General features: G+C 37.1%; 1 protein-coding gene across 2 annotated transcripts in view; it reads left to right on the forward strand.

Moving 5' to 3' along the window:
- Window positions 1-23,923, forward strand: part of hs6st3b (heparan sulfate 6-O-sulfotransferase 3b) — a 78,312-nt gene extending 54,389 nt beyond the window's left edge. The window contains exons 2-3 of one of the 2 annotated variants that reach the window (XM_028022712.1): window positions 16,937-17,692; window positions 19,822-23,923. In XM_028022712.1, coding sequence (XP_027878513.1) covers window positions 16,937-17,692; window position 19,822 — 757 coding nt within the window. In that variant the 3' untranslated portion in view covers window positions 19,823-23,923. Of the gene's footprint in view, window positions 1-16,936 lie in introns of both variants that reach the window. The other variant, XM_028022711.1, reaches the window with a different exon arrangement.
- The last annotated feature ends 995 nt before the right edge of the window (window positions 23,924-24,918 follow it).

Here is a 24,918-nt window from a genome sequence, read left to right on the forward strand (position 1 = left end):
GCAAGCATAAACAAATAATTATGAACTGTAACTATTCCAATATCCGTGAACATCTCTGGTGAATAAATCAATAATGAATGGGAGCCCATGTTCATCACTGTCTATATGCAGCCTGTGACTTATGGAGCCACTGTGCGATAAGGATTGTTCACAAAACTTGCATCCCGAGCTTCAAGTGAAGCCTTTGGAGATTCAGTCTGTGTTCTTGAGTCTTTGGACCTCAGTTTTAGAGCTGCAATTCAAGTCAAGTCTCAAATCTCTAGAGCTTTAGTGTGACTCACAATTTGAGTTTTTAGAGCTTTGATCCAAGTCCAGTGTTGAGTCTTTAGATCTTGACTGAGATTCAAATTTTGAGTCTTTAATGCTTAAATCTGAGGCTAGTTTTGACTTTTCCAGCTTCCAAGTCAAACATTGAGCCTTTGTCTGTGCAATTAAAGTACAACCTGTGCCCAAATCTTGAATATGAATCCTCATCCCAGCACCTGACACTAACATGTAATACAGAAATCACCTTGTTTACCAGAACTTCGACTTCACCTCTATATGACTCGCAACACATGATAAAGGATACATATACATGTAACTCAATGGGAATAAAGAGATGTGGTCTGTTTCGAATTAAAATATGTTTTGATAAATGAAAAATTTGTGCAGAGTCAAATGTTTCATGTATCTTTTTGCACAATAAACTGAATGGTGATACGACAAATAATCTGCATCACCTGACTATCTGTAGCTGTCGATTCATGGCTTCAAAAACATGAAACATTTTGTTGTTGGTATTTTGAGAACATGCCTTTTGACTGAAAGTATTTCACAAACAAATTTTTTAGAGGATTGAGTTTCTAATATTTAACTTTTCAAAGTTCAGAATGTCAGAAGTGATATTCCCAGTAACCTAAAGATGCTCGCCTGGAGCAGAACTCTGTGACGGGCTTCAGAGGTCTGGTAAAGGCACCTCTCTCACTTGCTCACTACTGAAAATGTTTTTATTTGTAAGCTTGTAGCTGTGCCTCAAAAGTATTTAAGAGATTTTTCCACATATGCAAAAGTATTCCCGGAGAACTGTAAACAGACTTTGATATGGAAAGTCACTCTGCCTCCTAAAAAGCATTTAAGAATCTTTCATAATCAGAAATTCCTTATGAAATTCATATTGTCCTTTTATTCTTTGTTTGTTCTTTACGATAAAAGTCAGAATAAGAACCTTTTCCTTGTGAAGGGCATTTTTTCACCTTTTGTTTTGTCTGCCATTCCTTGAACAAGCACATACATGCACACCATGTCAAGTGCTAGCAATGCCAGCTTCTTGACAAGTAAATGAAAGGTCCCATCGTTCATCTTGTTTCTTCCCAGGTGACACCACTGTCCCCATTCTGTCACCATCAAAACGCTGAGCAAGATGCAGAGAACCTCAAAAATGGTCCATTATGGGCTGCCAGGGGGAGCACAGACACCATTAAGGGATGGTATTGGTTAGGAATAATGCATGTCTCCGGTCTCATTCTCATCTTGTCTGAGGGAACCGGGACAGCACATAAATACGTCGGCACAGAAGAGACCCTGCTTTCTGAATAATGCCCTTAAACTCATAGACCAAGACAACCATTCACGAGAGACAATAAAGTCAAGAGCTTGTCATATAATTCCACCTGTAAGTCATTTAACAACTCAAATATGAATGTGGTGTTGTTAGACAGCACAGCACATTTGTTTTCTGACCAATTTAACCACAGAACAACCACCTTTGCTGTTTGGGAGAATTTTAATATTACAATTCCTAAAAAAAATGAAATGGGGAAGTCCTCATCGGTCAACTTACAAGCTCAGAAGTTGCTAAGGTGCCATCAGAGGGGCCCAAAAAGATTTCTGATTTCCCTCACAGAACGCAGATCTTAAAACCACAGATAGTAACATCCTTATAAAATGAATCTACAGTAAGTGCACAATCCTGAGGTGGAAGGAAAATGATCATAGTCTTTAGAGTAAAAACAAAAACACTTCTAAAAAGTGTAGTGTTTATTTTTCATTTAACCTTTATCCATTCTGTGATCTGTAATCACAGCTGCAAGTCTTTTGGGGTATATCTCTATCAGCTTTGCCTATTTAGAGACTCAAACTGTTGTGAATTTTTCTTTGCAAAACACATTATGTTTAATCACATCGCATCGGTTTTCAAGTCTAGTTGCCACAGATTCTGAATAAGGTTTAGTCTAGACTTTGGGCCATTTTGCTAGAAGATCAACATTCACCTTAATGTTAAAATTTTAATGACTTGCATTAGGTTCACTTCCAGGATTTCCCGGTATTTAAAAGAGAAGCAAACCCACAGAAGAATGCAACTTTTCTCACACATTGCCAAAAGTGTCATTTTGGTCTTGTTTGTCCAGAGCACATACTTCCATGTATTTGCTCTGTCCCCGACATGGCCTGTGTCAGACTTTTTATGACTTTATTTAAAACAGTTTCCTTCTCCTTGCTTCTTTTCTATAAATGCCATATTTGTTGAGGGCACAATTAATAATTTTCCTGTCAATACATTCTCCCCCCTGAGTTTTTTCATATTCTTCAGCTCCTCCAGCATTATGGGTTTCTTCTCTAATTAATGCACTCCTTGTCCGTCTTGTCATTTTGACAGCTATGTCTTGGAAGACCTGCAGTTGTGCCTTACTTTATCCATTTTCTGATGATGGATTGACCAATGCTTCCTGAGATGCCCAAAGCTTGTTGATTTACAATTTAACCATTACCTGCCTGGCGTGGTCCTTAGACTTTATTTGGTCTTCATTTGTTGAAGGACATAATACAAATGCACGTCACACTTTTAAAATTTTTATTTGTATTATTTTTTCTCCACTTCATTACTTAAAATTGATCAAAACAAATCCCAAAGGAGTTTGTGGTTTTAATATGGAAATGTTACACAGCTCTGAAAAAAAAATTAGGAGACCACTGCACTGAACCCCATTGAAAACCTCCTGGTTATTCCACCAAATATTGATTTCTGAACTCTTCCTGAGTTAAAACATTAGTATTGTTGTTTCTAATTGAACACAAACTTGTTTTCTCTGCATTATTTGAGGTCTGAAAGCACTGCATTCTTTTAGTTATTTTGATAATTTCTCATTTTTTGCAAAGAAATACAACATTTTTGCTTGAAATGTCAGAGACATGTCAGTATTTCATATGATAAAACAACAATGTTCATTGTACTCAAACATATACCTATAAAAAGTAAAACCAGAGAAACTGAGAAACATTTTAAGTGCTCTCTTAATTTTTTCCAAAGCGGTATATGTATAAAAGCAATTAATAGATTTGTGTGAGATTGCGTTTAATGAGTAATGTAAACTGAGAAATATGAGGGCCAAGCAAAACACATTCTGTCAAAATGCTTTACTGGTTGGCTTACTAATAAACCATGTAACTAGAAGTGCTTAATACCTGGGAAAATAATATTAGTGGTGCTTTAGTAGCTGGTTCACGATGAACTGGAAGTGGCTCTCCAATCAAATTGTGCTTTGAGCATCATTCTGCTGCCAGTGACATCAAAGATTTAATGAGCACTCAAATTAAAAACAGTAAGTAAGGAGGAAGTTAATACTAGGGAAATATTTCTCCTTCAACATTCATATCTAATGTTTTCTCAGAGGGTTCAGTCCGTAAAGTTTCTGGCCTAGTGTTAATTTTATGTTCACAGTGTGTAAAAAAAAAAAAAAATCAGCTTGCCAAGAAAAGTATCTCTGTAAAGCTTGAGCTGCACCACATTATCTCAACTATAATAGATTTCATAAAGAATGTTGATAAAGAAGTCTATTTCTGTTTAATTAAGATCACAATCCCAGATGGGAAAATTTCTTTGTTTTTGTTGCTCTCTTCAAACAGTGAAACACATTACACCACAATCATAGCATCCATGTCTCATGTTCAAACCTGTAATCTAGATCATTATCAGCTGGCCTTTGCTGAGCACCTGACATAATGTCAGGAAGAAGCAGGACCTCGCTGATAAACAGCTGGATGAACATTCTGATGGAATCTGTGATGAAAGGGAGCAGGATCAGGCCCGTCCACTTTCCTGTGCCTAGCAGTCTTGAGATGTTATCGCAAAACTCTAAAGTCTTGCTCTTTTAATGTGAGATGCCATTAAGTTCTGAGGGGTTTATGTCTTTTTAATGAGAGAGCTAAATTGCCTTCATACGCAGTGATTTTTGTGCGAATGAAAGCCTTGCAGACGATGAATGTCAAACAGACGGCTAAATGTTTCTCGGTACACCGCCGGCCACGGGCATTAGGGTGTCACATTCACAACTGTGCGATAAGGTCGGGTGCACCTTTCTGCTGCAAGATATTTCACTTCTGATGAGCAAAATGCAAATGCATACTGGAGTAAAAGCATACCACGAAAATATACACAGCTCTCTCCTTTTGATCAAGAATGTCTAGACGCCCGCATCCTGCAGAAGATGAGTCCCCCATGGTGCGCACAACATCTCAGAGATCACAGCCAGGTTTGTGACAGTTTCGGCACAGGACTGAATGTCACTTATTTAATACTCACCATGTATTTTCTAAGAGCAAACATTCCCCAAACACCTTGCTGCTCGTCCCACGTCTCTTTCTGCTGTGACAGCTACAACAGCACCAAGATTAGAAACAGCCATTACTGTGACGGCTCTGAATGCTCTCTTTTGGTAAATGGTTAAATATGATAAGCTGTGCAGCCATTTTTCTTTCATCTAAAAAACTAACCTTATTACAGTGTGGTATATTTTTATGCTTGTTAATTATGTTTTTTACCAATTTATTTCAAAATGTAAAAACAAATTATATTCTTTGCAGTGAAGATTGTTAGAAAAAGCAAACAAAACAAATATCTCACTTTTTCATAGTTTGCATTGCATATTTGCATATTAAGAAACATGTTTTACGCAAGTCTAGACGTGAAGACATCAAACTGACTTTGTTAAACCTAAAGTATCTCCAATTCCACCACATCCTGGTCTGGTGCAAATCAGCTGCACGCTACAAGAACACTAAGACAGACCACGCCATACTTACTACCACGACTATCACTTCTGCAATACAGAGTTTCAAATATACAATCAGCTTTAGCCTTTATGTGAAGAAACAGACACCAGGTTCCTTTCTCAGCAGCTTTTCAGTTGCATGAAAGGATGCATGTGAAGGGGATTCTGCAGAGAGCATTGCACCCTGCAGATTGTGCCATTCTATTTCCAAGTTTGACTCATGTTGTGCAGTATGTTGAGAACATGTTTTAGTGGGTGCAGTCATAAAAGAAAATCAGGCACGCAAAATCCAATTTGTGCATCAATTACAGATAACTGCTAACACTCGCTTCATTATCTAAAAGTGTATTTTATTGTTATTTTTTTGGAGCCATTACGCAGCCATTGCAAAGTTGTATCATGAGCCCTTTTTAGATTTTCCTCCTCATAGTGCTGCTCATTGCTAACCATGATTTGACATTTTGACAGGTCTGCTACATTTATAGAACAGCCTAAAAAGCAAACAGCTTTGCTTGGTCGCCCAACAACCAACACAGTCAATCCTAAGACAATTTGGAAGTGTGTGTGTGTATGTCACACACACCTGTGGGCCTACACCCACAGGTGGGCCTGCGTCCGTGGCAGGCATGGCATTTATTTTTGTGAATTGCCTGAATTGTTTGTTCTTGGTTTGAATGCTTTGACTAAACCACTCAAAAATGTGGTGATAACTCACTTGGATTGCTGCCACTGCAGCCAGCAAACTCCTCCTTGCTTATTGTGTTGTGTTTTTATATTATAAAGCACTTTAAACTGTCTTGTTGCTGAAATGAGTTATACAAATACTCTTGACTTAACTTTACAAGGTCCAGAAAAATAGCTTGGGAAGATAAGGATCAAATACATTTATTCATTTATTAATTTTAAGCACTAAGATGGTTTTGGTCAGGTATTTAGAGAGAAGGGGGAAAAGCTATCCTGATTTTCTAGGTAAATATAAAAATGGATCAGATTTGATCGTTTTAATCTTTCACTAGATTAGGTAATGTTTTCAGAAAATTCCTTAGATTTCAAGAGGGTTGTTGTTAAACAAATCGTTCCCCACCTCCTCACAATGCTAATAACCACGTTATTCAAATATGCTGCACCAAACCTTCTAAAAGTCTTGCTATCTTTGCACTGTCAGCACTAACAGAAAATGATACTCACTTCAAATTTGTTCAGGCAAGTATGAAACACATCTCAGCCTCCTGATTTAATGAGCTGCTATAATCAGAGTTGTCTTAATTAACATTTTCTGCAGAATCATTGGTTTTATGACTTTGCAGTTAATGCCTGTTCTTCCATGGGCTCATGAGCGGAGCCGTCCCTGAAATGGTGTGTGACTCACTCTTAAATAAGGCTCAGAAAATTATTAACAGCAGAGGAATGATCTGTGTAGCTTGTCAAACAAAGTTAATTTTACTCCAACTAGAAATTATGTTTTTTGATCATGACTGAAGCTGATGGACCCTCAGATAGCAAACAAGTAGAGGTTCGGTGAGGCCATCAACAGAGCAGGACAACGTGGTTCACATTGATTTTAGAAGAATTATAGATTAGGCTTAAGGAAATTTTATTTAGACTAATTACAATATACACATAAATCTCACTAAATTAGATTATTATCAAAAAGTTTGTTTCAGTAATTCAGTTCAAAAAGTGAAACCTGTATATTTTACAGATTCATCACACAGTTTTTTATGATGGTTATGGCTTCAAAAAGAAAACAAATCTAAATTTCAGTTCATCTAAGACTGATGAAATTATTATTTTATACAAATGATTGCCTATTAAAGAGTACATTAGTGTATGTTAGTTTATTAACTCAATAATTGTTTACTCTTTTACATATCAGTGTGGTGTGCCACAGACACTTTTACTTTGTGTTTGATCACGAACCAACTTCACTCTTTTAATTTATTTTTATTTACTTCTTTTAATTTAATTGGGTTTTTATTAGCTGTAAACCATAATCAGCCAGATTAACAGAGATGTATCAATATATGTGTAATAAATATATATTGTATATGAAGGAGTTTCACTTTTTAAATTGAATTATTGAAATACATAAACTTTTCAATGATATTCTTGATTTTTTTAGAGGCAGTATTGATCACGTGTGGAGCAAAAGAAGGAAAGTAAAAGCCAGAGCTGTACATCAGAAATTCAATTTTTCACTTTTCTTCAGTCTTCAAAGATATGCATCAAAGTGTGAAATGGAGGTAAAAAGATAAAATGCAGGAAAAGATTACAGCTACTGAGACTTTCACCTTGAAGGCTTGTTCTTTGGGTTTTAAAGACTGTAAATGCCAACTCCCCATTTGGATGTTGGAAATAAAATGTTTGTTGTTTGTGTCATAATCAAACCTAAAATTGTAAGTTATTTTTTGTAGATGCAACAGAGGCAATGATCAATCTTAGCTACTTATTTACCCCACTCAACTTAACCCATTCATTTGTAGTGCCTCCTGTACCAGGGGCAGCAACACCATTGCCAAGGGGCAAACAATTTAGTCTTGCCTTATCGGAACACTTAGTTGTAACAACAACTCTTCGTTGTTTTAGGTATGTCATTTTCTTATCGTAAAGCTCTGCAAATGAGCACTTATTTCTTCCTTGTAAAGCAGATTGTATAAAAACTTGCCACATTGAAACCTTTACTACAGAGTTTTGGAAAACCTCTTTGTGTAATTGCATTTATATTATAAGACACACCGAGTAGAGAGGTAGAGAGCTACCAGTCCACATCTGTGAGCAGTTGGAACATCTATCTGAGGTCTGATCCAGTTTAGCTGAGGGCTGTGCCCCTGGCGTACATGCATTCCCACTAAGCCTGCTGCAGAATGTGAGGAGCTGACGTTCTCTTTGATCGAGTGTCCTGCTCAGATCCTGTTAAAGCAAACAGCAGCACAACTGACTGTCTCTGTGGACTTGTTAACAGTCTTTACAACATTCAAACTTGGGTCTTGAGAAGAAGAAGAACATTGTTTTGTTGTGCTGTTAAACTTAATCACTGTCTAGATGTTACTGACTTGTCTTTTAAAGAACTGCTGAATGAGCTTTAGCTGTAGCAATGAACAAAACTCAGTTTTGGACTGTACAGAACAATTTGAATATTTGCTTTAAATTATAATCTTTTTGTAATTACTGTGATTGGCTTTCTGAGGTCATTGTACTGCTTCTACTTCAAAGCAGACAGCAAACCCGAGTTGACTTGCCAAGCAAAAGCTTTTGAGTTCATCATCTGAATTTGTGGAGCCTGTTAAGTCTGATTGCCATGTTGGAAGGTGAACTTTCACCTCAGTCTCAAACCTTTGCCAACAGGTTTTCTTCCACTTTTGCCCTGTTTTGGCTCATCTTCCCAAATCTCCGACCAGCCATTTCTGAAGAAAAAAAAAAAAAAAAGAATCTCAACAGCATGATGCTGCCAGTGCCAACACTACACTTTTGTGTTACATGCAAAGTGCAGTTCAACCAGACAGTTTATGTTTAAGCTACAAAGTTAAATTTGTACTGACCTGGTCTCATCCGACCAGGCCATCTTGAAGCCTACTGTCTCCATTATTATGTTGCGGAAACTTTAAGTAGGACGTTTTATCTGCATTGTTTTAGCAATGGCCTTCTGTTTGTCAGTGTAAAAAACAACAGCAGATTCACTCCGCAGTGAATGTTTGACCAGTAAACACCAACACATGATCCCACCTGAACTTTGAATATCTACAACTCCTCCAGTTACCATGGAAAAAAACAAAAATGACATTAATGTGCTACTTTGAATCTATGACACAAAGCCTCAAGTTATGTAAAATGCATAAACATTAAAATGTGTGGGGAAATTCAAGGTGCATCAACACTTTTGCATTCATGCATAGAGTAAATTAAATGTTTTTATCTGCATAATTTCTTAAAAAGCTCCCAAAACAACATGAGTGATAATATTCAGGTATTCCCAAGCACTCGCACATCTTGTCAGTGTAATATCCACACTGTCTTTTAAGTAAATATATTCACTGAGACTACACAAAGATGAGAAGTCATATCAAATTGTTTTAGAAAAAAAAATCTCACTATCAATATGTTGTCTTCAAGATCCATGAACTGCTATCACCACAGCGATTTACTAGCATCCTTGTGAAAAAAAAGCAATAACCGACAAGATGAGAAAATTGATGAATTCAGTCCTTCAACTGTGAGGCAGTGGAGAGCGACAACACCCTGCATAACAAGAGACAGACACAACAGATACAAGGGGGGCTATTGATGAGTAAATCAGCAGCCTGATTAATGTGACAACCTTTAAGAAAAGGTTATGGATCCTGAGGGAACTCTGGTTTCTGCAAAACATTTAAAAGAAGCAGAATAGGGAAAAGGGCAGGAGTCAAGCAAGGTGTTAAATTAGTAGGATGCTTCATCTATTTTGGTTGCTGTGTCTTCAGGAGAGTACTTCCTTCTCAATGTAGGGCATCTTTTCTCTATTGAGTCAGGATGTTCCATTCTGTAGGTGACAGTCATTTTTATACATTTAGTGTACAGTTTTAGGTCAGCTGGGATTCCCAAAGTTGAGAGAGAAATGATTATTTTTACTACTTTCTTCAAATTGGGAATTTCAAATCAGTCCCAGAGCAAAAGCAAAGACTTTGTCTAGATTTTGTCTGAAGCTTGGGGGAGACGGTCATTATCACAGTGCATGTCCTGTGCTAATATGGGCTACACAGCAAGAAAGAAGCCATTACTCATAAACAACACTATTTGTCAGATTACAGCTTGCAAATGTGCTGAGGGACAAATGTCTTAAGGGAGAAGTATTATGAGAAATTAAATAGATGGTGGTTTTATTTGTGTTTTGAAATAGAGAATAAATTGAAGTAAAAAGGATTATATAGTTTGAAAAATGAAAAATCATAAACAAGGTTTGTAGACAACATATGTATAAAATGGCTATATAAATGCACATTTCTGGGTGTTATTTGAACCATAAAATCTACAAAAAACCCTTACATTAGGCATGTAAAAGCAGAAAGAGCAAAGAATATTGCAGCGTTAGTACAAACAAGTTAGGTGTGTTCCATGGTTTTACCATATTTAAATTAGTGAGTGTGGAGATTCAGGGAAACGCATTCAAAATCACTTTACAACTCTGAATATTACAAAAAGGAGCAACAAGGATAATTCATGAAGTGGGCCATCTGGAAGCAACAAATGTCTTACTTTTAAAGTCAGACATGATAAAAAAAATTACTGATCTTATCAAAATCAAAACTGGTCCAAAAAATGTACAGATCAAATAATAATTTACACCATACTTCATGAGTTTCCAGTTAATTGTAAACTCATGAAGTGTTTCCAATTAACTCATACATGTCTTTGGAGTATGGAAGGAAGCCGGGATACCTGGAAATAGATGAAATCTTAACATAGAAAGATATCTGCCAGCATTTGAGTACCAGATCCTCAAAAAAAAAATTTCTTTCAATTTTCTTGAAAAAAATCAGTTTCCAAGACTTCATTTTCTGCATATGTCAAACTTGACTAAAACAAAAGGAAACTTGATCCACTCTTTTTCTGCTTCCCACTCCTGTTTCTAGAAGAACACATTTGCTGTCTGATTTCAATGCCAGCTCCTCATGTGGAGAAGAACTGGGCTTCAGTTGTCCCGAGCACTCATGATCAGCGCAGCGTGCCAGCTGCCATCAGTCTCTGATTCACTCATGCAACAACTTCTACGAGACTCCCTCATCAGTCGGACACCAGCATTCAGCACGCAGTGATGATTTCTTCAAAGGGAAATACAAAGCAAGCACTGAGTGTAACTCAGAAAAATCATAGCGACAGAAGGCTAGCACTTTAATCCTTGCTTAACTTTTGCATGCCTCAAAGTTTTTTTTATTTATTTATTTTTATTTCCTTTATTTAACCAGGTAAACCCCCATTGAGATCTAGATCTCATTTTCAAGAGGGACCTGGGCAGAAGTCTGCAATACACAGCAACCTGGTTACAAAATAAAACTAATTAATATGCACACGTGTAAAACAATAGAAAACAATTTAAAAGCAGTGACACCGTTTAATAGAATCTCGCCTGTTTTTAAGAACCGCTCGAAATAAATCCACACTAGTTTACAAGGCTCGGCATAATATCCACTGTTTTTATTGATATGCTGATTAGTGTTTAAATGTTTAGACCACCCAATCTGTTGTTTTAAAAATGGATTGGTTGAAAACAATCTAATTTAGGTTATTACACTAACCCAGTCTGGACTAATCCAGCCCTGGGTTGATTAGATGTAACAGAGTTTGACCCAGAGTTAGGTAAGGTTTAGGTCAGGCTTCTGACCAAAAGTATGAGGTGAAAGTATTTTTTATGAACTCAACAACTTTGTTGTTGTTTTTAGTGATTTTCAGATCCCTTTATTTGTTCTTTTTGCAAAAAGCTGCAAATCCATCAAGTGTTTGGAAGTTTGATTATCTATGTGAGAAGAGCTGAATGTGGCTTGCAGCTTGACTGGGGTTTAATTGGCATTTTTGAAAGAACCACCACTGTCAACCTGTAGTTTACTGTAAGGTAGTGTGGCTAAAAGTCTGTGACTTGCAAGAATCATATGTGCCAACAGGAGATCATCTTGTGATTTTGGTCTGATCAGAAGTTATATTCTTTTATATTTCACCAGAGTCAACTAAATCTCTATGGCCAATTTAATTATGATATTATAATATAACATCATTCAGTTAAAAACGACATGTAGGATTACTTATTTTTGTAATTTTGTGTTTATGGGTATGAAATGTAAAGTGACAAAATGGCAATGTACAGGCAAAAAAAATGTATGAATTAAGACAGCACATTTTAAATAAAGCAAAAAACTATATTTCACCTTTTGAGTAGGTTAGCACATATGAACAGCAACTAAGAGCTGCTAAACTATGGAGCAAAACATTTATTGATGGTCTTCTTGTTAACTTGCGTTTTAGTGTTAAGGTTAATCAAACTAATGTTAGTTTAAGGAATATATCTTCCCACTTTAATGGCCTCTTAGGGAATTTACTTTCTTCATTTGAACCTTTTAAATTGTACCACATATACTGAGGTGCTCACATGCAAATTGCAAAAAGCCAATTGGAGTTTGCAATTAATAAGCGCCACCTAGTGTACAATAAATCTGGTTACAAATGTTCAGTAGAGATCCCCCTGTACTGCAGCTATCTTTATATGTAAATCAAATTATTTGGAAAAATTATATAAAATGGCTTAATTATCTTTATTTTATGGATATTAGCCCTCGTGGATTTAATTCAGTTCCAATTGTTTGTCATAGAAAAGTAATAATAACAGAATCTTTGCTATATTGATTGGATTAATTTCACAAAAGGCAATGTTTGAAGTGGTTTTTAATTTCTTAATAAAAACAAGACTTTTTGAGCTTTGTGCATCACTGCTGACAGCAACAGTCACTGCTCATACTTAAACCTTCATCTCTTATGTGCATTCATATTTGTCCCAGACCAGCATTTAGTCCTTTGTGTGTGGTTATGCTACTGTTTCTTACTCATCAATAAGATATGTTCTGAATAAATTTAATTAAATATGAAAAAGAGAATATTAATGACCAGTGACAAAGCTCCTCTTGTCAGAACTGGCTTCCTTTTAACCCATTTATTCTGACATATCTTTGGTTATTTTTCAGACTCTTGAAGCACAAAAATATAAAAGCCATTTAACAATGTAATGTCATACATCAGGTTGGAATATATTGCTGAAACGGAGCGCAAAATTAGTTTATTTCTTCTCATTCACTGCCCTGTGCCACAGTATAATAAATGATTATGAATAGCACATTGTGACAATAAATCAGTTTACACACATTACAAAAACAGCTAGGTCTGGGCAATGTCTGTGTGCAGCTCTCCACTGGCCAACTTTATTCAGTGTCATTGTTGTACTGGGACCCTGTCCTAGTCTTCCTTCATAACTTTTGTTATGAGGGACGTTTACAAGAATGTGTTGTTTTGTTGTTGATTTTTTATTTTTTTTTGTCTTAGTGCACCCCGAGGCATTCACAACAAAATAACACCCACCACATCTGTCTTAAACTCAGTTCAGCTACTTCAAGAAAACCAGGAGCTCATGGCTGAGAGTACACTTTGCTTTCAGCAGCCTGTAATCACAGAGAAACAGTGGGCTGAAATTGTGTCACTGGAGCTAATTACAGGTAATTAGACGCCAGTTGTCCGCTTCACCTAGTTTTGCTGAAAATAAAAAAAATAGTGGGTCATCATGTTTTTTTAAGATGTGCTGCATTTATTTCTGTGGATGTGTTTAACCGAAGAAGCTGTCATGGTTTTGTGTGGACATGAGCAATGGTATCTTTCTATAAAAGCACAAATCAGCACATTTTAATAGACGGATTTAGATGTATATCTCTCTGCTATGGCCCGGTTTGAGATTTTATTTATAATTTGCATTTCTGATATGCTGTGAAAAGATAAGATGAGGTGAAAAATATAAAGATGCAGTCAGGAGCTGATAAGTTGAGTGGTGCAAAACAAACAGTGTTCTAGTGTTATGATATTGATACTGTGAAACGTACAAAGATATCGAGCAAGTCAAAGTACAAGCTCACTCCTTCAATCCACTATCCAGACGATTTAGAGCCTCCCCCGTGTATAAAACCAGCATGACTTGGATATGAATAATTTTTTAATCTTCCTAATTAATTCTGATGTTTTCCAGCTTTGTGTGATTTCTTTGCAAGCAGAAAACGTCGGCAGAATATCAACACTTAGGTATCCACTCTATTTTAAATGACTATGAAACCTTTCCGATTTCAGACAAACATTCAGCTTTAGTACATGTTGCCCTCTTTTCTCTCAGCCCCTTCTCCAGTCTTGCTTTAGTTTCCATTTTTATCCATACTTTTCACTCCATCTTCCGTCTCTGCTTAATGGCCTCTGTTTAGTTGTGCTCCAGTGAAGTAATGCCGTTAGTGTTGCTGCTTAGAGGTGAGTGTTCTGGGGCAGAATAAGCTGCAATATGCCTCCTATCCATTATTGATCCATGATTAACTAGAGTTCAGAGCGGGTTCTAGACTTCAGCACTGATAAAGTAGGCTTGGAAAAACTTGGAGAAGGGATATAGCTTTAGCACAACCGCAACAAACAAGACAAGCTGTGCTCTTACCCTGTTGGAAAGCAGCCAGCCAGGGTAAACTTTTTTCATAGTATTTTTGGTGGAGAGTGTGAAATGACTATAGGGTTGGTGTTAAATATGAAACAGAGGCCAAAAGTAAAAGGATTCTGTCCCCCTTTACCCTCCTTCAAAAGCTATTTCTGTCAATCGAGGAAATGCTCCACAATGCGGCATTGCAGACCCGCTGATCCTGATGCATTTTGACACTGATGGTGCTCAACATCTGACCTTTGGGCTGCGGAGTGCTCTCAGATACGCATAGCTTACGTCCCCAGCTTAACAAGGATTCATGTACAGCAAACCAACTTCAGGAGCAAAGTGCCAGGGTGCTCCTGCTCCTACAAGGGGTGAGATCTTAGCTTCTTGTTTGATTCATACGGGAGAACATTTTCAGTAGTGGCACTCCTTTGGAAGCATCAAGACAAGCCTACAATGTTTTTTTAATCTTCTGCTTAAGACAACACTGAACTGTTTCACACTGTGTCGACCAAGCTCTTATTTCTTATTTGTGATGTTTGGTTCCTTGAAATAGCTTGCTTTGAAAGTTTGAAAATCTGGGACTATACGAACCAGCTAATAAAACATCAGAAACAAAAACATGCTTGAATGTGGCACTGGTACGAATCTCAATCTCAAGAAGAAACGAAGAAGACCTAAATTTCCTACATTTATACCCTTGGGTGTGACGACGTTGATGTTTCCCACATCAAGAGCTTTGATGGTGCTCTAACTTTAGAGTCAGAGTGAAATCTCAGCATAGCCCAGCATAGCAATTTGCACTGCTCTTCAGGGCTTCATCATTAAACATTCACCGGATACACACACACACAAGAGATCATCTTGGGAGGACTTCATGTGGCCTTCACCTGTCCAGCCTTTGTTTTCTGACAGAATGTGCCTTACAGAGGACTTCACAGTTTCTGTGTGAGAGACGTTGATGGTGTAAGATCTCGTCTTGGAGCACCAAAATGATTTTTACATATTTTGAATATAATTTTTGTTCTTTTGCACTTCTGGTCTGGAAAGCAAATTGCTCTTCCTCATATAATAGAGTTTATATAGATCAAAAAATAAAATAAAATCCATAATTTGTCACCTTTAAGCCTAAAACAACAGCCAATAAAACAACATTCCACAGAAAAGGAAAACATTGCAGACACAAATGTAGAATAAACCACAAAAAAAAAATAAAGCAAACATTTGTTCGGTCTCCTTGAGGTAGTCAAACAGAAAACACACTTAACAAACAATAAATAGTAGCAAAAAACATTTTCTTTTTCATAAGCCGACAGTCTTATAAAATCACTGCTAGTTCTTTTTACATAAATGAAAGGTTTCTGTAAAAAGAAAATGTGCTTAGCATTTTTTGGCTAATATTAATTGCCCATAGTGACTATTCAGTTGTTTATTTTGACAACTGTAGTTTTCTTTATTAGTATTCCTCCCGTTAATTATTTATAGTAGCAATAGAGCTGGCAGTACAGTATGTTTGTATGTGAGTACTCACTCTACAATATTACATATTCAAGCAAAGACTGACTTAAACTGGCTGTTTTCTCCATATGGCAACTACAGCAGTTAGCAGACTATTGTAAATTGTATTGTTTTGAGTTGCTGACAAAGTTTGAATTAAACTGGTTGTCAGGAGAAGGTTTATCTAGAAGTTATTTTCATAGTCTTTGTGCTTCCATAAGGTAATTTGTACTTTTGTTGCATGTAGAAACTCCTGGAAACATCTTCTTCCTGGATCTGTCCAAATGTGCACATACTTAATGTGCAATACGAATCTAACAAATAATGTAAAACCATCACAAAACTTCATTCTTTAAATTTCCTGTTGACAATATTTTTAGTAAATTTTGATTTGGAATTATTGTCTTCAGGGAAACTGAAGTGGCTGAGTAGATGACAGTTTTTCCACCCAGATTTTATGACATCTGACCTCATCTTTGAAAAGCTTACTGTGTTCTTCCTGATGGGGAGTTGAGCGCTTTGAGGTCGAGTACATGTAAGTTGACGGGGCCATCGGTCTTTAGATTTGTTGTGACCTGTGAGTTGTTTACCTACTCAGCCATCATGTGAGTCATTGTGGTCACCTGAATGCCAGGGATAGTAAACAGTCTGAACTGAAGAAACTTTTTAGATGAGGATTGAAATATTAAATCCTTAGCTATTAAAAACGTAATCTCAGGTTCTATTATCTTAATGACTTTAAACTTGATTGTCGGCCATATTTCATAGTTTAACTTTGTAAATAGACAAGTCACTTTTACTGTGACTTTGCTACTGTCTGTCAGCTAAGCGTGTTACGGATTTGTGGCACAAAAGCTCAGACCTCATTAAATTTTAACGATGTTTTGGAAATAGTCAGGGCAGTTTTTCTTACTTTCCTCTATGGTTGTGAATTACAACTATGCCTTGATATGCAATTATTTCCTGCGTTGGCAGGTTGGAGCAATGTGTGGAATGAAAACAGTTCTTGCTCACTTTTTGTGAATTCAATGCTCGGGTCAATTTCCAAGGGCAACATGTAGACTCCAGCTATAATCATCTAATTAGTGAGAGTTTGAGTTTTCCAATTAGCATTCAACCTTGAAGTTTCATACAGAGACAAAACTCACCATCTGTCAGCACAATGCAGGGCAGCTCTCTGTGATGGTGATGCACTCACAGCCTCTAACTGTGTTTGTTTTGGCTGCAGGAACTTCTACTACATCACCATGCTGCGAGACCCAGTATCCCGCTACCTGAGTGAGTGGAAACATGTCCAGAGAGGAGCCACATGGAAGACGGCTCTCCATATGTGCGATAGACGCTCACCCACCCAGGACGAGCTGCCCACCTGCTACAGCGGTGACGACTGGTCCGGTGTCACCCTGAAAGAGTTCATGAACTGTCAGTCAAACCTGGCCAACAACCGCCAAGTCCGCATGCTGGCTGACCTGAGCCTGGTGGGCTGCTACAACATGTCCTCAATGAACGAGAGCCAGCGCAACCACATCCTTTTGAGCAGCGCCATGAGCAACCTGAAGAACATGGCTTTCTACGGTCTGACTGAGTTCCAGCGCAAGACGCAATACCTGTTTGAGCGGACGTTCAGCCTGCGCTTCATCTCCGCCTTCACGCAGATCAACAGCACGCGGGCGGCCAACGTGGACCTGAGTGAGGCCGTGCGCAGGCGCATCGAGGAGCTCAACTTCCTGGATGTTCAGCTGTACGAGTATGCAAAGGACCTGTTCCTCCAACGGTTCCAGTACACCCGGCAGAGGGAGCACCAAGAGGTGCGATTGAAGAGGCGCGAGGAGAGACGCTGGTTGAGGGAGCAAAGGGACCAGGGCAGACCATGGCCGTCCAAACACAAAGGAAGCGGGAAGGGAGATGGAGACGTATTTGAGAAGGAAACTGAAAACGACCTGCCCACCACCACTGAGGACTATACAAGCCAAGTGGCACGTTGGTGAGGCTTCATCTAACAGAGAGCTGCAACAGACTCTCTTGTACATCTTAAGAGTCTCTTTGTTCTTCACCATTGTTCTGTCTTATGCATTTATCTGCTTTGTTTGGTATGGGAGCTTTGTTTCTTTTAAAAAGAAAATGCATTCTTTCTGTCTCTGAGAGCCTTTAGTGTCTTAAATTTATAAAAGCTGTTCATAAATTGTCTCATTTAACTACTGCCTTAGTTTTACTTTGCAAAATGATAGAGTGAACAAAAAGAAAATCCTGACTGCATTGATTTTAATATCCACAAAAAGGTTATGAATATGTTGGAAGTTATTATTGGTGTTCAAACTGTTTTCGCTCCAGTGACTTTATATTTTTGAGTAAGAGTTCCAGACATCATAAAAAGATGGAGATGCCTTGAGCATGAGTTTTTAATGCGTTACAAACACAAAGTGGAATATGTGAATTTATCAGAGAGCAGCAGAGCATTTCTTGAATCTGATCTTCACTGCCCAGATCTGTCCAAACAACTGGTGAGTCGACCAACAATTGAAATTTAACAATAAGCTGGTAGATAGAAAGAGGGGAGGGAAATTGCAGCTCAAGTTGGGTCTGTGTGTGGCTTTCTCTTGTGCACTTTATTTTATGTTGCCCATAAAAAAAATTAACAGTATTTGTTATAATTTAGAACACTCAAGGAAATTGGAATATTTTCAACAACACAAATGACAGAAATCAGAGATGTCCCAATCAGGGCATTTTCAATTGAGAGGTATCAGAGCTTGTGACTGAACTCAACTAGTAAATACTGCCTATGATTTTATCAGCCCTAAGCGAGCCTCCAGCAGCAATTTTCAGAAGTTTCTTTTTAAATTTATTCTCTCCTTTTTATGTGCATGGCTTGCAAGCTTTAATGTTATACACATTGTTTTGTTCTAAACGAATTTGAGTTTTCCCTACTAATGTAGGTCGGTTTTGCCCCCCACAATGACTTTCAGAGTGAATGACAGAATATACGGGCCACTGCAGCTTCCTGTTTAAGACATGTAGGTTCTGACCTACATGTATGCTCAGCTGTCGGGGCAGAAAAGAAAAAAAAAACCTTGGAGAACTATTCTTTTAATTTCATGACCCTCAAAGAAAAAGGACAGTTAATGAAAAAATATAACTTTTTCAGTCCTGTTGTCCTTTTTTTGCCTCATGCTTAATAGAATCTGCATTGAAATTTTATGAGTCATATCAAAGCAGGGTAAACATGCTAGCATAAGCCTAGATCTGCAGCAAACTGCTGCACACGCACATTTAAAGGAGGAAGATTGCGATTAGTGAGCTGGTTAAGTGGGATACAATCACATTGCTAATGGAATACCAATGATATGTAGTGCTGCTTGTTGGTCATTCAATCCTTTGCTATTTTGCAACTGTGTAGTTTTGGTTATGTTTTTCTGGATACAAAACATATTGAACCAACACTTTGATAGGGGAACCATAAAGTAAAAGCTACAGAGTTTTTGAGAAAATTCATAGCTTTCACAAGCAGCAGTCTAGACTAGGTGCCCACTGATCAGATATGAGCAAATGCCTATTCTTATATGACTTCTCATTTTGGCAGCAAATAAAAATCTTGATTAGGACATTGATAACAGAAATCCTATTTTATCTGAAAGTCTTAAAGGCTGTGCATGGTCAGGTTTACGTGCTGAATTCTGTTCTCAATGCAGCGTCATTTTGTCCTCGGCCTCATGTCGTCCATTATTTGTCACAACCGCCCTGACAAATCTTTCACCCCCTAACTATTGTGTGATTGGTCAGAATTTTATGGTTGTGTTTGTTTATGCAGAAAACAGTTCCAAATACTCACCATCCTAAAGCAGGTTTTTCAGTCAGAGAGCAGAATGGATGGTTGAGAGAAGCAATTGTCAGAGACCGTGAGAAAGTACGTACCAAAACATATTCCAGGCGGAGTTTAGTGACCAAAACACTAAACTCCCCCTGCTCAGTTTTCTGGTCCATCACAGCCGCGAACATCCCAGCGATGCCTTCTGTTCTTCTTTAGCTTTTGACAATATGGACAATAAAATGAAATGTTTTAACTCATCAATGATTATTTCCTCCGCTTCTGTTTACTTTACTGTTTTTAACCAGACATACGACAAAACACCAGGACGTGTAGCTGATGCAGCGGGAGGGGTATCACAGGAGCTCATTTCAGTGTATCTTGTGGATCTTGAATGGTCTCTGCGAAAACGGATGTCCCACCTTCACAGATGTCAACCACGTGACCGGACTTCGACTGTTTGACCATACTGGGCCCTTTAATTAAATAACAGATGGTTGCGTGTCACAGAAACACAGTATATTTAGAACTGCAGAGAGTTTCAGAATATAAATTTTGCACTTTAATAAGCTCCGGCTGATTTAATAAAAATCTCTTCTGAGTCACTGAAGTCAACATGTCTTTCTTGAATAATTTTCTGACCACCAGTATTTTGGTACTGGATCTTTTTGAATTTGGAAATCCTAACTCCAAAATGGACATCTTTCTGATATTTCTTTCTTATACTTTTTTGATGTGACTTTAGTGAGAGTCACATCATAAAAGGCATAAAAAGGCTCTTTCAGGGATCTGATCCAAGTTCTGTCACTCAAAATATTGCCCATTTTCATCTACTTGCAGAAAAGGCAAACTAAACAATTCAGACAAAAGATGTACTGTTTTGAGTCTAATGTTTTTTTAAAGACAATATTGTTTGCATGTACCAAATTATTCAAAAATGTGTATGCCAATTTTTTTGCTGTTATTTTCAAACAGTTTTCTAATGCACAATGTGTGGTATGTTACTAACAGAATAACTTCTGTCTGGTCCATGCATGTTTTTGTAATTTGATGTTCACTATGAATGCAGGGATGATTCTTATTGAATCATTCAGGTTCATAAACAAAACAAAACAAACAAAAAAACAGCCCTACCAGTAAAGATGGTAGGGGTGTTTTACTCACAATTTAGTAAAACTGACATTTTTTTAAAGCACTTATCGTCATCCCAACTTATCAACATTTTAAATTAGCATTTTTCTTCTGGTCCATCTGTTTATTTTGTGGTTAATAAGAAATTGGACTACTTTTGAGGGATACAGAAGAAACCTCCAATAGCCACAGTGTACATTCATTGATGGCCAGAAGAATGGAGCAAAAAATCTGCCTATTATTTATTTAATTTTTTTTTTTTTTGGCATATTTGTTTTTAACATCTACACATATAAGAAAAATTAAACCAAAATTAAATGTTTACCTGTTTTTGATCACTAAATAATAAAAATGTGCTTCATTTTGTCGTATTTTGGATTTTAAAATTAAAATAATATAAACACTTTTGGCGAGAACATCCAGTTGCCAAGAAATGCACAGATCTATTCTCTACCTGTAACTTATGTCAAGCGTTGTATTTGTTGTGAAAAAGAAAAAAACAAACAATTAAATGGTACAAGAGTGGTAAGCTGGTTCTTTTTGGCAGAGTTGATAGATATTTGATAAACAATGAATGTGATGAGTTGGGTAAATGTTGGTGGTATGTGGCCTGACTGGGAATGAGATGATCAGTATTCAGTTGTCATGCCCCTCCCCTGTCACACTGGCTGCTTCTTACATATTTGTAGAGCTGACGGCGTCTGTGCTGTGGGCACCGAGATCGCTCTGATGGAAGCAGAGAGCCAGAACTCAAAGACAAAGCCTGAGAGAAGATGGTTGAAGAAAATAAAACATTTCTGTCACTTCTTTGTGCCTGATAGTTTCCGGCCCCTCAAAGCTTGTTTTTATCTGCTTCAAAAGGCTTGGGTGGCCTTTGTGCTTTTATGTGTCTTATCTCATGCTCACTCACAGCTCATGCATATAAAATTAAATGTATGCTAAATGTCAGCTCAGATATCTGCTGCTATTATGTTAATGCAATTTGTCACGTTTTTTTTTCTTCCTGATTGCACTTTCTCATGAAATACCTCATGTTGCACCGTTTTGCTTAATCTCGCTCCATCTTGTCTGAATGATTCATCGAGTCGTTGCAGAGCATGTGTTGAATGAATATTTTGTCAGCTAATGGGAAGGCGTACATGTATATGCACCTGCTGGTATGGAAGCACTTACATCAGCAGCGGGTAAAAAGAGGAGGAAGTGTGTTGCACATTCTGAATACTCGAACTCAAGTGTTTCAAGTGTAGCTCACAACATTATAGGACAGTTCTGTGCATGAAGAATGCATGCCATTTTTAAATGGCATGCATTTAAAACTCAGAGGCATTATTCTTTTGAGATAGACTTTAAATATTTCTATCAGTGTAACTCAGTTAGCAGGATACAGACTTGTTTTCCTGTCTTTGAAAAAATAGGAAAACAATTTATCTCTGCAAAAAACAGTCAAAGCAGTTTCTTTCTTTCTTTTTTGGTAAAATGATTACTTTTAAACTTTAAAGCTTCACTGTGCAGAATCTAGAGCTACCTTGTGGTAGACCTGCAGGGGAATATCCCATTGCCTGAGTGAGGATAAAGTCGTCTACATGTCCAAGTGCAATAATGTTGGAAAAGAAAGTGGACAAAAGTTAAAATTTCTGGAGCATGTCTAATTTGTTCACATGGTGCTACAAAAAAGCATGACGATGCAGGACTACCACGAGATAGGATGAGTCAAAATCACATGTTCTGCCAGTTAAAACATTTGTGAAGACTGATAATCAGCAGTCTACCACTTGTGAATTTTCCCTCCAAACTCATATTATTGTATATGTGTTGTATTGTTCTGAAGTTTACAGATGGTTTTAATCTGATAAAATAAGCTTGTTGAGGTCAACATATGTGGGAATCACCTTACTGAGGAAAAATTATGATATCTTTGATGATACTTTAGCTGAAATAACTTGATTCTTTCTCTGCCTTCAGTCTGAGAAAGGTTTGACACACTCCTTTCTTTCAGCTGTTTCAGAGTGTATAACATATTTCAAGTTTGGGTCTTTGTCTATATTCTCCCTGATAAAGCCTCAGCCTCGCCTTCATGTTTTTCTTAGAGAGCAAATGTTTCCTCACTTTACATCCCACGAAAGTTAAATTGGTACAGTCTCATTTTGATTCTACACGTATCCACTTTCATAGAAACATGAGTAAGAGTCTTCTGTAGGTCCAGTTATAATATTTTTGAAAACATGTATTTTGGCATCTTGCAGTCTGAACTTGCTCTGATAACCAAACCTCTGCATGTTGGCAGTCGTTTTCATTGTCTTCACTTGTAGAAAGTTTCATAGGGAAGTCACAGGACAACAGAACAAAACATAGTAAAAACCAAAACCTACATTTATCTCTAAAAGGTTTTAACAAAAACTGGAGTAGATATATATAAAAAAGCTGCCATTGTCTAATGGAAACTTTTTATGATTATCAAGAAGACCGGACAGCTATTGCTCCAGACTACTTTAATAAATGTAAATAAAATCTGCTTCCTTTAAATAAATTTAGTGTGTAAAGAAACTGCTCAAAATTCTTACACAGGACTGTAGTTTTGTTTTTGTTTGTGTCAGGCAGTTTGTGGGGCTCTTGGCTTACTTTCTGCCAAAACGACATGCAGCCTCTCTGGCATAACGCCTCAAGGACATCCTCCTCAAGCAGCCAGTCAGAATGACATTTTATTAGTCTGTGATTATTTTTGCTTGCAGGAAACTGATGGCTGATAAGCAAGGAATCAATGTTTGCCAATGGATCTCTGATGCTCCAACACACCATGCATACGTATGTGTATATAAGTGTGTTCATGGGAACCAAAACCTAAAAATGAAAACACTTATTCAGTCAATAAACATTTGATGTCTTTTATACAAGATCTTTTTTCTGTTACCATCATAAAACCACAGCATGATGTTGAATTTGCTGTATGTCACTTCCGTGGCTTTTGCAAATTATACCTTGAATGATTTCTTTTAATAAGAGAAATGTAAGTCACAAAATGATGTAAATAAAGTCATAAAGAGAAGCAGATGTGAGACATGTCACTCTGTGGGGAGGGTTTAATGAAGTTGTACTGCCGCTCCATGAAAGCGAATCTCCCTGATGGTCTGATTTATCTGTTTAATTTAAAGGATTTTAACTGCTGCTGAGGAATGGCTTTGTCTGACTGTAATTGGTTACATCTCAAGAGAGATTTCTCTCTGTTTTATCTGTACATAATAAAGCCTTGCGATGAAAAGAAGTATAAAAGCATTTTTGTGAATTTATTCTGCCTCTTTTTCCTGTCGGAAAATAAAAGGAAAAGAATAACATCGTTTTGGTTCTCTATGGAAGAACAGCCTGCACTAAACAGCCGTGTTATTATGAAATGTTTGACAATAAAAGTTCTTAAACTTGGTCATATTTTGTCACACCACAATCACAAACTTCATGGTACTTGACTTGTATTTTATGTGATAGATGTAGTAGCAGAAAGTAGAGAATGATTGTGAAGTAGAAAAAAAATAACAGATGGCTTGCAAAAGGGTTTACATGTAAAAATGTGGAAAGCACATGTATTAAGCAACTCTTACTTTGATTTCCGGAAATAACAGATTAGACCAGATTTAAACTTTTGGTATCCTCACAAACTGCTATGTGTGTCAGAAAACTAATACCATAAGTATATAATATTAGTTTTTATATTGTCATATTGACACATAGTGGTAGTATCATCATAATGTGGGAATACTTTTCTTCGAAACGAACGGCAGCTAAATACAGTGAAAATCCTGCAAAAAAAGGATTATGATATATCAAATAGTACTTATATGTCACAACCATCCATTCAAAGTTCAAATCTACGGTACATCTAGCCACAAATTATTATCCAGACTTGAAAACTGATGATAGAGACATATGATGACAGCGGTAACTGTGGCAGAAGTTGAATCTGGAAGAGTCAGAACAAATACACACCACACTTTTCAGATTTTTCTAAATCATCTTCCTTACACCATGAAGGTCTATCATATAAAATCCTGATAAAATACAGTGCAGTTGCAAATGTAAACTGTCAACATGGCACGATTAGTTTTATTAGTCAGTCAATGACTAATAAAACTATTAGTCATTACTAATAGTTTTAGTAATGACTAAAACTATTAGTTTTAGTCATTACTAATAGTTTTAGTAATGACTAAAACTATTAGTAATGATAGTTACTAAGGAAATTAGTTACTAGGAAATGTGAGGCTTAAGCTCATAGAAATGTGCTT

This window comes from Xiphophorus couchianus, chromosome 7 (genome assembly GCF_001444195.1).
Source record: "Xiphophorus couchianus chromosome 7, X_couchianus-1.0, whole genome shotgun sequence".
Taxonomy (NCBI): domain Eukaryota; kingdom Metazoa; phylum Chordata; class Actinopteri; order Cyprinodontiformes; family Poeciliidae; genus Xiphophorus; species Xiphophorus couchianus.